The sequence below is a fragment of the Anneissia japonica genome, unplaced genomic scaffold (genome assembly GCF_011630105.1).
Source record: "Anneissia japonica isolate Jap-2015-1 unplaced genomic scaffold, ASM1163010v1 scaffold93_len1081246_cov171, whole genome shotgun sequence".
In the NCBI taxonomy this organism is placed as follows: Eukaryota; Metazoa; Echinodermata; class Crinoidea; order Comatulida; family Comatulidae; genus Anneissia; species Anneissia japonica.
This window is the reverse complement of record NW_022726429.1, coordinates 967431-980960: the sequence shown is the minus strand read 5'-3', so window position 1 is coordinate 980960 and position 13530 is coordinate 967431. Positions and strand designations below refer to the sequence as shown.

Below are 13530 nucleotides of genomic sequence, written 5' to 3'. Positions count from 1 at the left end.
TGTTTGGTTTCGGACTTAAAAATATCAAATCCAAGTTTTTGGAATGCCTGACTGTGAACTCCTACTCTGTGATAAACTTAAGAGATAATATAAATCGCTGTAGTAATCAGGGGCGGTACCAGCAGAGGGTCTAGGGGGGGAAAAGGACCCCCGTCATGGACCTCTGAACCCCCCCACTTGGACCCCCGTTGGGGAATTTTCAGCAAGGTCGTCGGAGAAAATCTTGAGCGCCGAATGTACAATTTGAAGCATGTCTTACTAAGCTGTCAAAATTTTAAGAATTAAAAACTGTTTAGTGCGAGCAGTGTTATCGTATGTACGAGGTGCTGTATTCTTTTACGATTGTATGGGTTGCAGTGGTGCGCCAGCTCTTCCCCGACGGGGGCTGGTACTTTTGACAGGGAGTTAGTACCTCCGAGAGGTAGATTAGTGCCCCCAACATCCTTTTTAATTAAAGAATCCCATAATTAACACAAAATTTTATTATCTTTTAATTAAAAAAATTCCCCGACAAATCAAATTTTTTCCCGACAAATTGATTTTTTTCCCGATCGGAGAGGAGGGGGGGGGGGTGGAATCCCTTGTCGGGGAGATTAGACCCCTCGTTGGGGAATTCCTGGCGCCGCCCTGATAGTAATATAATGTCTACTGCTTGATATGGGGAGGGGGTTTTGTTGGGGAGAGGAGGAGTTGGCTAATTTTTATTGGGGGACTCGATTATTGTAAAGTTTCTGATTGAAACTTTTGCTCACTATTTGTTTGTTTGTTTTCACTGTGGACTAACCATTGTATTGTACTTTCTTTTTTGCCAAGTAAAGAATAAGAGTAAGCCTACAAGAAAGAGATTGTTGACAGATTGTTGACTTTTTAGTTCTTTAAAACATGTTTCATTTCTTTCTTTAGCTTATGGGCAATGGTATCATATCATTCCTCTCAAATTGGATTTACGCTTACAACTTACTGCTCCTGCAAGCAGTAGACACAATAATCCATAGATTTAAAAACCCATTTAAATGGGGAAAAAATACTAATATAGTGGCTTCTTTACACACATGCCATTTCTGTAAAACTTGTTCCCAACTGTTACAAAAATTACTTTTATATTCTAGTATAAATAAAAATTAATCATAACTTGAAGATAAAAGTTGATGTCACTGTTTTGTAACGGTTGGGAACAAGCTCCCTGGACAATTCCTTTTTCAAGAAACCTCCTGTGGAAAATGTAATGCCATTCTGAAAACCTGAATGTCATCGATGGTAACATTTGGGAACAACCACCTTGGACGATCCTCAGTTGAAACACTTAAAAAGATGTATGTTGATGTTAAGACACATTGATTGGCTAATTGATATCAAGTGATCTTGCTTTCTTTCAAGAGACTTCCTGTTGGGAAGATGTTCTACTTTCACTATGCCATCTACAAGAAATGAAGATGTAACTTGAAACTTAATAATCATGTAGAAAAGATTTAAAATAATATTTAATAACCATCTAGAATAATTAACATTGAAAAAAATCACCTACAATTAAAAATTTACATAAATAATCATAATAATACAAATTATGGCTTATATAGCTCATTATGCTAAAGTCTCAATGCGCTTAACAATAAAAATAAAAATGCCAGGAAAAAAAAATTTAAGAAAAGTACAGTAAAGTAAATAATTAAATCTTAAATAACTTAATATTAGGGAAAATTTTAAACATAATCCAAACGTATTTGCTTAAGCTGTTTTTTATGGTAAAATTTTTTCATTTATTTAAATCTTAAAAAATTTAAAATTTTTGAAAGTTTTTCAATGTTTTTAAACTTTTATATTGAAATTTGACACTTTACAGCAATGTATTTTATCGTCTATTTTTACTAACTAAGGCAATGTTGATAGGTTAATGTTTCTGGTACCTAATAATTTCTTCGTAGACCTATCGCAAAATAAATCATAAAAAATAAATCATAAAGAATATATCTGCGTTTGTTTTTCGTGTGAAACACAAAAAATCAAATTTCTTACTTTACATTTTTTTCATGTTTAGGGATGTCTAAATTCAGTTAAACTATCAATTTCGTTTTATAATTATAAATCTTCATAACATATATAAAAATCAGATTTTTCTTAACAACTGAAATTTTGCCGATAATGGGACTTTAAGGTCACAGAAATAAAAAAAAATATGACATTATTAAGGATTAAGCAGAGACTATGAAATGATCATCATAAAACTTGGATGTGCTACATAGTTTAAGGAAGAGGTGATGAAATTTTGGGGTGGAAGGTTAAGGTCACGGAAATTCAGAAAATATCACATTATTAAGAATTATGCAGAGACTAATACATTGATCATCACAAAACTTGGTGGCGCTACACAGCTTAAGGAAAAGGTGATGAAATTCTGGGGCGAAAAGGTCAAAAACGTGTATTTTTTTTCCATTACTGGCACAAGGCAGAGATGCACATTATGAAGTGATTGCTGTAGTTTAGGCGAGACTTTTTTTATACCTTGTTTAGCGAACCCGCCGACTGCAAATATTGATGATTTCGAATAAAAATAAAATTTTATTTTTGGTCAATTAGCACACCTGCCGCCACGAAAAATTGGAAATTTCAGAAAAACATAGAAGTTTTTCTTTATTTTTATTCCACCCTCCGCTGCCTTGAAATCACAGAAGATAAAATATGTATATTTATTCCTAATTATATAAATTTGAAGCATTTAACCATCCTATTTTACATTTACCAATAAAATTTTATTTTTATTTTCTTCTCCGTCTGGATGATTTTAGCAAAACTATTTGCTAAAGAAGTAAACAAAATTTTATTTTAATTTTTATTCTGCCCTCCTCCGATAATCTTTAAAAAAATTAATATGGAAAACAAGGAATAAAAAAGTCTCCCTTTATTATGGAACTCTTGAGGTTACTTACTTTGGTGGAGGGGGTGTAGGTAATGGTAAAATACCTGTCATTCCTTCAATGTCAGTATCATCTTCTGGGTCTAGAATCTGTGACTCTATGTAGAAAATAAATATGTTTATATCAGGTCAAAACTTGGTATAAAGAAAATAATATGGTAGTACAACATTTCAATCCTTCACTGGGTATTTCGCATGTGTCCTGAGCAAGGCACTTTATCTACATTGCTTCTGCACCCAGCTGTACCAATGATACCAGTAAATTTCTTGGGGTAACTATGGATCAGCATCAGACCCAGGGGAAGCATTACACTCTCATCCGCTTCACTCTACTTGAAACTGGGGATAAGGAGCCCATACGAGCTCAGTGGCTCGGCCAGAGGCGTATCTAGAAGCCTTGAAGTGGGGTTGCGTATGGGGGGGGAAAGGGCTCGATGATCAGTTGAGGGGCGCTAATTCGCAAAATATGGTGATTTTAGGGGATTTTTAACTACATGACCATGATTTTTGGGGGATGACTGGGGGGAGGATGCGAGTAACGTTTGGGGGGGTGTACCCCCTCACATCCTCCCCTAGATACGCCACAGGGCTCGGCAAGGATTTAGTTTACTTTACAACATTTTAAACTTGCGGTGCAAAAACACCGCCAAATTCTATCACCACTAAAATCAAAGATTTTCAGTTATTGTTATTGTCTTTACATCAGTTAAACTTGAATTGTTTCAATACATTTTGTATAAAATTGATTGTTATTTGACCCTTTCACATGAGAAAATAAATGATTTTATGTTTTTGTTTTTTTTTTGGTCGGCCCTGACTATTTTTTTTTTTATATGACAAAAATCAAACGGCAACATACGTGGCCCATAACAGGATATGACATCAAATTTTACATATATAATTGCATTAAAATCTCAAATATAAGAGGAAAAACAATAACGAACAACACATTACACTTAAGCCAAACAAAATTATGCAAATAATAAATAAAAAAACCCATGTACGAGGAAAGGAATTAAATATAGAAAACTTAAAAGTATTAGTACAAGAATAAGCATGAATAAACTTATTATATGAGTGTCTAGGGTTGATAGTAATGTATTTAAAGATATCGAGGGAAAATATACCATAGAAAGATTTTGAAATGAAAGAAAAAGAGAGATGTTTAAATCGATTTTCATCTGAAGTGAGACGTAGGATTTTAAGTCTTTGTACATAGGATAGTTCACCCTTGCGGGCCGGAAAGCATGCTCTTGTCATTCTCCGTTGGGTCTGTTCTAACGCTTGTAGGTGACCTTCCGGTTTTGGATACCAAGCCGGAACTGCATATTCCATAATTGGCCTACTGATATGTTATACAGTTTAGTAATAACAAAAGGATCATTGGATCTAAAAATTTTTGCTGTTTTAGACTTAACTGAAAATACGTGGTCCCCCAATCAAGTTTTGAATTAAAGGTAATCCCCAATTATTTCATACACAAAACATGATGCGATATTTCAGAACCAATGGTATATTCAATACAGTTAGTTGAATGATTAGGTGACCGAGTTAGGCGCATAACAGAACACTTCTTAACACTGATGTTTAATTCATTCTGAGAGCACCAATGAACTACGGCATCCAGATCATCTTGAGTCAACCATACACAACATGCAACTTTCCCCGACAACCATAAATACTTATTGTTGCTTTTAGGATGCGTTTCTTTTTTTCTAAATATTTAAATGAAATGAATAAAATATGTGGTGAAGACAAGCCAAACCAGTCACTCTTCGCAAATGGAGGTTATGGCCCAAACATATTGGAATGTCAACATTTTGAATTCTAAACATTTCTTTATAAACTGACATTGATACATGTATATATGTCATGCTATGTTGTTATTTTCACATTTTTTTTATGTTAAAACATCATGATTTGGTGATGGTCTCTGCCTGAGAAATAATAAACTGTAAAGGCTGATTTCTTAAATACTGTTCTTTAAACAGGTGCATGTTTAAACTCCTGTAATTTCATAACGAAATTTTGGATTTAAATGATTCTTTTATAGTTTTTTTCCTTCATTTTACTGTTTTACCCTGTATCAATAACTAAACAGATTTTTTGTAAGGAGTGAGTGGTTTGGTTTGTCTTTGCCACATAAATGTCCATATAACTTGTTATACATGACAACATTTATTATTTTTAGGTCCTTGTACATGTTCATCTGTACTTATACTGTTTTATATTCTGATGCCAAATTTTTAAACATTGGTACATGTTTTACACTGCAAAAAAAAAAAAAAGAAATGAAAATCACAATAAAATTTATAACTGATCATTAGAATAATTATCATTTAGTTTCAATACATTTCATACCTCCAGTAGCAAAAAGTTCAACACCTCTGCCAGGTGGGGGCGACATTGTGAATGGTGTCATGAAGTCCCTCACATTATTATTAGCACCTTGTCTACCAATTCCAGGCTGATAAAAGAATAAAAGAAAAAAATGAGCATTAAATAGTTAATAAAGTATAATAATACAAAGAATACTAATCGAAGTATAATGAATACCTACTTTATAATAATAAAATATACATACAAATAATAAAAATGTATAATATCATTAAAATATTGTAGAATAAAGTATGATAATTTAGTCTAACAATTAAGTTATATTAATGAATAATGAAGTGTAATGACAACAAAATAATTAATAATAATTAAGCATAATAATGATTAAGTAAAGTATTATTATTTGTAATATGTAATTTGTTGTGAAATTTCTGAATAAATGTACACTGAACATATACAAAAATTAATTTATTATTCTTACGTAAACAATTAGCCTGTTAAATTTACAATAAAAATTCTTGAAAGTAGACAAATCATTATATACAGGCAAGTGACTATGTACAGTAAACAACTTACCAATGGAAATGTTGGTGCCTTCATTGGGCTGTTTGGAGGAAGCTGAGGGGCTGGTATAATACCCATGGGTGTGTCAGCCTAAAATAAAAAATCCAAAAAAAACCCAAAAAAAAACTGATTACAGAATTTGAGAAAGAGAGAATAAAAAAGAGATACTGTAAACTTGATGTTAAACATAACAATAACTACAAACAATTTTAATGTGCCAATTTCAAATATTTTATGCATGCAGATATATAACCAAGTACATGTAATTTGTGTCATTTTATATAGAATAAAAGTATATTCTTAATTTCACAGTTTCTTGGCATCATTATAATTAAAAATAATAATATATATTAAGCTATTGGAAGGAATATTTTTGTAATCTGCTGATTTGTAGAATTTTTTTATTCATGTCTTAGTGCTAGTGTAACTAGGAGGTTGGTAATTTACATTTGTTCCCTTATGTTACTTGTATTTGGAAAGCTGTCTAGTGGCTCAATAGATAGTAATTTGGTGGACACAATCTTAAGCGGCATTGTACTTTAGTATATTTCTTATAAAAACAAAAACCAAGATTAACTCTGTCTTGACAGACTGTATTGAACTGTATTGAGAGTAGACTGAGAGTTTATTTTACATTGTCAGGGGTGTCACGTATCCCGCAAATTGCAGGAATGTACCCAGAAATATTGAGGTGACATTCACGCAACTGAACAAATCTCCCGGAGAATAACCCATCCCCCAATATTCTGGGATATTTCCGCAATTTGCGGGATACTCCTTTACTATTATTTGTCTCCTGGAAGTTAGTGCAAAATATTATTAGACATGCTAAGAAATATTGTGTAAACAGATCTCTTATAAATGACGTCTTCCAACTTCAGGACCCCTGCATTGTTCCTTACTATAGTTACTTTTCTATGCAATTTAGGCATTAATCATCCAATGGAGTGGTTACTTGATAATGCCTTATAAATATCTGTGGTTATTTTATGCTACGATGAGAATAAGACATGCTTGTAGTCTTCTAGCTATGTTGTTATGATCAATGTCTTCAGAATTCCTAAATCTAACCCATAGGATTAAATTAATAAATCACAGTTAATAAATCTTCTTCTAATGGTGGGTATGCTATGATACACTAGAGCTTACAACATTAACCAGATTCCTGTATGTACTCTAATAAGCAAGGTCATAATAAGTAAATAACTATTGCAGGGTGTAGGCGGGTTCTGATCTGTGTGGGTATGAAAAATAAGAATGCGGAACTCCAAGAATGTGGAACTAAATTCTTATTCCAATGAATACTTACTGGTTATTGTTAATATTTTAACCTGCTTAGTGGAACTAATTTTCTGCCATTGTGGGAGAAGAGAGGGTGCCCGCACACCCTCCTCAGCCCATGCTCAGATAGTCCAACAAGATTGTAAACTAGAATTTTTAGTTTTTTAATATATTTAATATATATATTTTTTTAGTATATTTAATAGCAATGTGTTTATAGTAATTACTGACCTAAGAATGCTGTTTTCTTAAAAAGTCAAAATATTTAAGAAAGTATATATCCCTATCGAGATTATACAGTAACTCACAACCTTCGATTACTATTCAACTATGCCACCAACTTTAGCTTCATGACTAAGTGGTATGCGAATTTTTTTACCGTAGGTAAGTTGAGCAAAAATTCATGAATTATTCATTAGTGTCTGAAGGCATTACTAGCGCATGCACAATCTCACTTCGCTGAACTTATTTCACTGCAGCTTTTTCAGGTTGCGGGGAGCTAAGGTTGGATTATCGGTGGGATTCATGTGTGAGGAGGTGATGCTTCCTGTAGTAGGCCTACCTCTGTGGTATATGCTGTAATAAATTATAAGCAAGCTTACATTAAAATACAGTAAACAGGACAAATAAATAGGGCCTAGCATAGGTCATATATTATATACTACTTCTAGCCTGAGCCTAGCTTTCCTCTCCATAGCCTACACTTGTTAAGGGCACATAAAAATAATTATTATATTATCACTCCCGCCAATGTCAAAAATTTGGGAAATATTGATTCGGGATGGAAAAACAAAAATTGTTTTTGCCACATCATTTTTTTCAACAGCATAAAGAAACAAATGCAATTTTGCGACTGGAAATATATTTTCTTTTAAAAAACCATAAAATTAAACTACTTTTTATACAATATTTACAATATTCTTGCCAAATAAAAACAGTCCCTCCCTCTCTATATAAAAAAAGCAATATCCTATTGTTTGGGTTTTAAAAAAAAAGACCTCATCACTTTTTTATTTTTAAAAAAGAGTGATAATCTAATAATTTTTTTCTATGTGCCCTAACATAGTATAATACTGCATACTTTAAAGGCCGAGGCAATAATAATCGGTGACCAAATAATCCCCCTTGTGAAAAATACTAGATTTCTTGGAGTTGAAATTGATCAGGAATTGAACTTCAAAATTCATATAAAGGGAACAGAAACTAAAATTTCAAAAAACATAGGTATTCTTTATCGTCTGTCTTTATATTTACCCTTACATATTCTCCGTAATATTTATTGTTCTCTTATTCTTCCGTTTATTAGCTATTGCAATATTGTGTGGGAAGGAAAATTACAAGGGAAGAGGCTGTCTCTTATACACATCTAGATGTGTATAATGCACCACGTTTAGCCCATACACATTGTTTATTTTCTGATCTCAATCTTTTAACTATTCACGACATCAACAAACTCCAGCAATGTATTTTTGTTTATGATTATATACATTCCAACCTTCCCTCAAATTTTTCCTGTAATTTTAAACCTAACTCTTAAGCCTCACATGAACTTCATTTACCTCAACCAAAACTCACTCAAATACAACACAATATCCGTTACAGCGGTACTAAATTATTTAACAATCTTCCTAACAATATAACACTGTCCTCCACAAGTAAACTTTTCTCATACAAATTAAAAAAATACCTTCTTTCAAATTATAATTAATTTAATACTTAGTCAGTCGTGTCTTTTATTGATTTATCTTTTACATCAATTAATTGTGCTTCCTCTATGTTTATATGTCTTTTTAGTTCTTCTTTATTATATATTTACTTATTACTATAATATATTATCTGGCTAGCCCATCACAAGTTTTAATTGGAATTTGTTTCCAATTAATTTTACTTACAGGGCACATGCCTCTTTCAATTTAAATTATATTTACTAAAATAGTGTATATACATATAATACCTTAGATATTTGTTAAAAAATTATATATTTTTTATTGTTATATTGTGAAAGAAATAAATGTTCATTTGATTTGATTTGATCTAAACTTCTTATCATTCTTATATGATATGTGGAAACATTATTATATTAGTCTTATTAATTTTTGGAAAAAAGTTAGTAAGCCTAAATCGTAAAAACCAGGCATAGAATCTTTATATTAAAGAATCCTTATGGTGAGCTGGATAGCTGTGACTTTTGGGTAAATTATTTAACTCTGAACTTGGGTCTGTCATTATTCATATACATAAAAATAAAGGATTGCCAGGCATTGAACACGATACGGGCGGATAACATACAGACTTAATATAATTTAAATTAAAAAAAAAAACTAAAGTAAGGACGCCATACAGAACAAAAGCATGGAGTGTTATAGTTTCTAACTCATCTTCTGAGTGCTCCATCGTCTGAGTCGACGAGGTTATAGTTTCTAACTCATCTTCTGAGTGCTCCATCGTCTGAGTCGACGAGTCTGCCCTTTCTGACACCCAGTCTTCACATACTGTCATATATACTTTTAATTATTACTATTTCATGTTACAAAATATATACTGTATTAGTTATTACATTTGATGCTTATGTATTTTTATTCCAGTGCAACTCCAAGCATAGCCTATGAGGCTATTAGATAACCCTTTTTTAGTTCCAGATGGTCAAAATACAATTTGCATAATTTGTTGTAGGGTCAGCATTTTAGTTGATTTTATGTGTCAAGTGCCGTCCTATTTGTTGTACTGTTTTTCTAAACTTTATTTATCGTCATTGATTAAATGACAATATCATGCAATGCAGTGTAAGCGTTTTCCTTTATGTGGTGTGTCTGTTCACATAAAACCAACCCCTACGTGGAGGGACGATAAAGGAAGAGACATTTACAGTATGTAAACAGTTATCACCAGGTTGTTTTTTCCTTTGTTTTGGTTGCAGTCGAAAGACTGCAGCGAAATACAGTAGGTTCAGCGAAGTGATATTACGCATGTGCTAGTAATGCCCTCAGACACTCTAATGAATAATTACGCATGTGCTAGTAATGCCCTCAGACACTCTAATGAATAATTCATAAGTTTTTGGTCAACTTACCTACGATAAAAAAAAATTAGCAAGTGGTATACACCCTTGGATTTTCCCATTAGGACACTTTTTTTTTGTTCGGGGTATTACATATTATGGAATGAATATTAATAAATCACACTATATCAGGTCATGTAGAACAGATAACAGAAGTATATTCAGTGACATTATTTTTATGTATCAATGTATTGGTTCTGGGTCTGGACTCCGATAAAATTATAGGAGCTTAACAGGAAGGGTGGAAATATGGAGAAATAATATGAAAGGTCCACCACACCATAGTTTAAGACGTGCAGCGTCCAGCCCTGAGCAGGCTTGATGTACTGCCTCGGGCACGATGTACATGAACCTGATAGATAGGAAATTTACAATCACACAAGCATTTTTGAGGTGGAGTAAAGGAAAATTACAAGGGAAGAGGAGAGAAAAATGATGTGATGAGTATGTTACCTGATGTTGACATAATTAATGTCAAATATTGAATCCCAACACGATGGGAGTATGTATTATACATTCTTATGTGAGTATGTTAGTATGATATGTTAACATATACAATAAATCAAATCCTTTGAAAAATGGTGTAGTCTACCAAATAAACAAATAAAAGGCTATTAAATTCTATTCGCAATTATTACATTTACTGACTAAATAAACAATGACCTCAATCAATCAACCCCATCACCGAATGTATGCTACTGTTTATAAACAATCTATCAAACCAACATATGGCAGCAAGTCAAAAAACTTCATTCAGACAATAAATCTACACAAGGCCATGACAATTCAGAAACTTAAATGACAAGGAATAATCATGGTGTTCAAACACGAAACTGCTCAACAAGTTTGAGAAAAATTCAAACACTGGTACAGTGGCACCGGACCCATCTAGTCATTTCGGCAATTACAGCAGCACAAACAGGAATTGCGCAAAGTCACCGCGCCAACTGTGCACCAATGAAAATCAACAACTAACACATATGCCACCATTTAGGAAAATTCCAACAATAACAAATAATAATAATACTGTAGTAATAACAAAAATAGTAATAATAATAATACACACAGCAACTGCATAATAAAAGAAAAAAAATAAATAAATCCAATGGTTAAGGGCTAAAATTGATAAGATTGCTTAATACTATAAGAGTAGCAGTATGGCCGTTTAAAAATTCACATCATAGAGTTGGCGTTAGTGCTGAAATATATATTTCCACTCTGAAAAGTATCCCCTTAACAGGGTGTCCCCTGATTGGGGATGTTCCAAGAGTTTTACTGTATTTATTAGTCTAATTATTATTTTGAATATGTTATTCTAAAAAATATACTTTCACATCAAAATCAGCTATGTACAAGGTGGCAATGTTCAAACCAATTTTTTTTTTTTACGAAAACATATAGGTCTAAGACTACAGCTCAAGACTCATGTATTTGGCAGCCTATTGGTAAAGTCAAAACATAAACACAAAATAATAAATCAGTGGAAGTGTTTCTCCAAATGTGATAATCAATACAGTATCTGTAATCTGTAGACTAAGGGAGCTAAGGATGCTCGCAAATGACAAGATAAAGTGGATTCAAATAAAAAAGGATGGATTGCAGCTCTAGGAAGTTTTTACAGAAGCAGTATCCAGTAAATAATAATAATAATAATACTGTGTGTGAAAAACTATTATTACCGAATACTGTACAGAAGCATGGTGAAGCATTGCTGACTGTTTTTGAAGAGTCTGTCGTAGGTAACTCTCATCTTTGATGGCGTGCATACTGAGAACAACAAACAGAACAAAAAATTATAAAGTTAAGAGAGTACATAAGTATAAAAGCAATCAGATAGAAAAAAGGAAAAATAAATAGAAGGTAAAGGTAGGAGAATAACCCATAACTTACAGCGTCATTGTGCTGAATTGCGTATGGCCATGGTCCGTGACTACCTAGCAGCCATAAATAGGTGCTTCATGGTAGATACATGTTCACATCATTCCACAACGACAGGGGCTGAAAAGAACCATAACATTGGGATACCCACCTACTCTTCCGAAAGATGCAGCTTGGGTTCTTTAAAGTGCACATGAGCCAGATGTATACACTGGACCTCCATTTTAAGTCTTTGTCCGAAGACTTGGTTCTACCAACCGAACCTTGGGCAAGGAGCAGCTGGAACCAACGCCGATGTTAAGCCTGTAGCTAGAGGCGGTAAGGCAGGGGCGCATTAACCATTGGCGCATGTGTGAGAACGCCCTATTGGTTAGCTCTAATCATTCCAAGGAATTGGATACACTATCGGTTAGTGTGCGCTATCAGTTAGCAAGTTGACCTCATTTCTATCATTAACCAATCAGATGTACCGTACACAGGCGAGGCCCCGTTTGAATAAGCGCCCCTCTGTGATTATTATTTTTTTAAACAGTATATCTTGTGATTAATTTTTTAGCAAACGATAATCTAACTAATGCTAAGATTGTGGTTGGCATGATTTCAGTTGCAGAGTGGATTCACATTTTCTTCTTATGTCAATTTCAAAATTAGGATATTTCATCCTGGACAGATAAAAGCTCCCTGGACTTTTCTCTTCTTACATTTGTCTACTTCTCGACCATTTGCACCTTTAGCATGTTTTCATGTTAGTTTGCAAGAAGCCTTGCAATGATCCTGCTAATCTCAATCGGCAGATGGCCAACAAGCTTATACAACACCACCACCCCTAATTTCATCTGCTTTTGAAACTCACAGAATTCTTGTCACGAGCCATGCTCTCTGGACGATTACGTTTTCTGCACCAGAACCATTCATAACCTTTGGTTTTCGGATGTCCTTATATAATTATTTCCATTAAAAAGTCGCCCATTGAATTTTCCAAGTTCCCAGAAGAACCCCCTCAATTTTCATATCTTTCCATAAGCACCCTCTCAATTTCCACTTTGTTTTCATAAGCGTCCCTTAAAAAGGGCAAAAAATATTTAAAGCGCCCTGGTGCTTATTCGCGCGGGTACGGTATGCATTTCCTATTTCTTATAGACCAGTGATGCCACCGTCATCATCTTGATAATTGGATCAGGGATTATCTTATATGAACGCAATGGTGAGGGCGTATGTCATTAATCTGGAACCTGCTAGCCCTTAGATGGTGTGTATGAACGTAGCCAAGAAGAGGAGCTTGGTGAAACACATGAACCTTCGTCAGATCAACAAACTAAGCTATGCTGCTCTCTTTCTACCTATGCTATAAGATTATGCAGTCCTAAATGAGAATTAATACTCATTCAATATATACCTTGTGCCAAATGACTAAACACTATTTGCAAACTTCTTACCTCTTCTGTAGAATAGTAAACTTTTTCTCCCAGCTTTTAATTGTCCTTGCTAGCTCCCTCTGTAG

The 13530-nt window shown here is 33.5% G+C and overlaps 1 protein-coding gene across 2 annotated transcripts in view; it reads right to left on the bottom strand.

The window, feature by feature from the left end:
• Positions 1-270: 270 nt before the first annotated feature.
• LOC117113181 (uncharacterized protein C10orf67, mitochondrial-like) overlaps positions 271-13530 on the bottom strand; it is a 30845-nt gene continuing 17585 nt past the window's right edge. For both annotated transcript variants that reach the window (XM_033256460.1, XM_033256461.1), the window contains exons 11-16: positions 13466-13530; positions 11831-11918; positions 5825-5902; positions 5273-5378; positions 2925-3009; positions 271-1418 (exon numbers count right to left, since the gene is read on the bottom strand). The exon at positions 13466-13530 is cut by the window's right edge and continues 1 nt beyond it. In XM_033256460.1, coding sequence (XP_033112351.1) covers positions 1373-1418; positions 2925-3009; positions 5273-5378; positions 5825-5902; positions 11831-11918; positions 13466-13530 — 468 coding nt within the window. In that variant the 3' untranslated portion in view covers positions 271-1372. The remainder of the gene's footprint in view (positions 1419-2924; positions 3010-5272; positions 5379-5824; positions 5903-11830; positions 11919-13465) is intronic.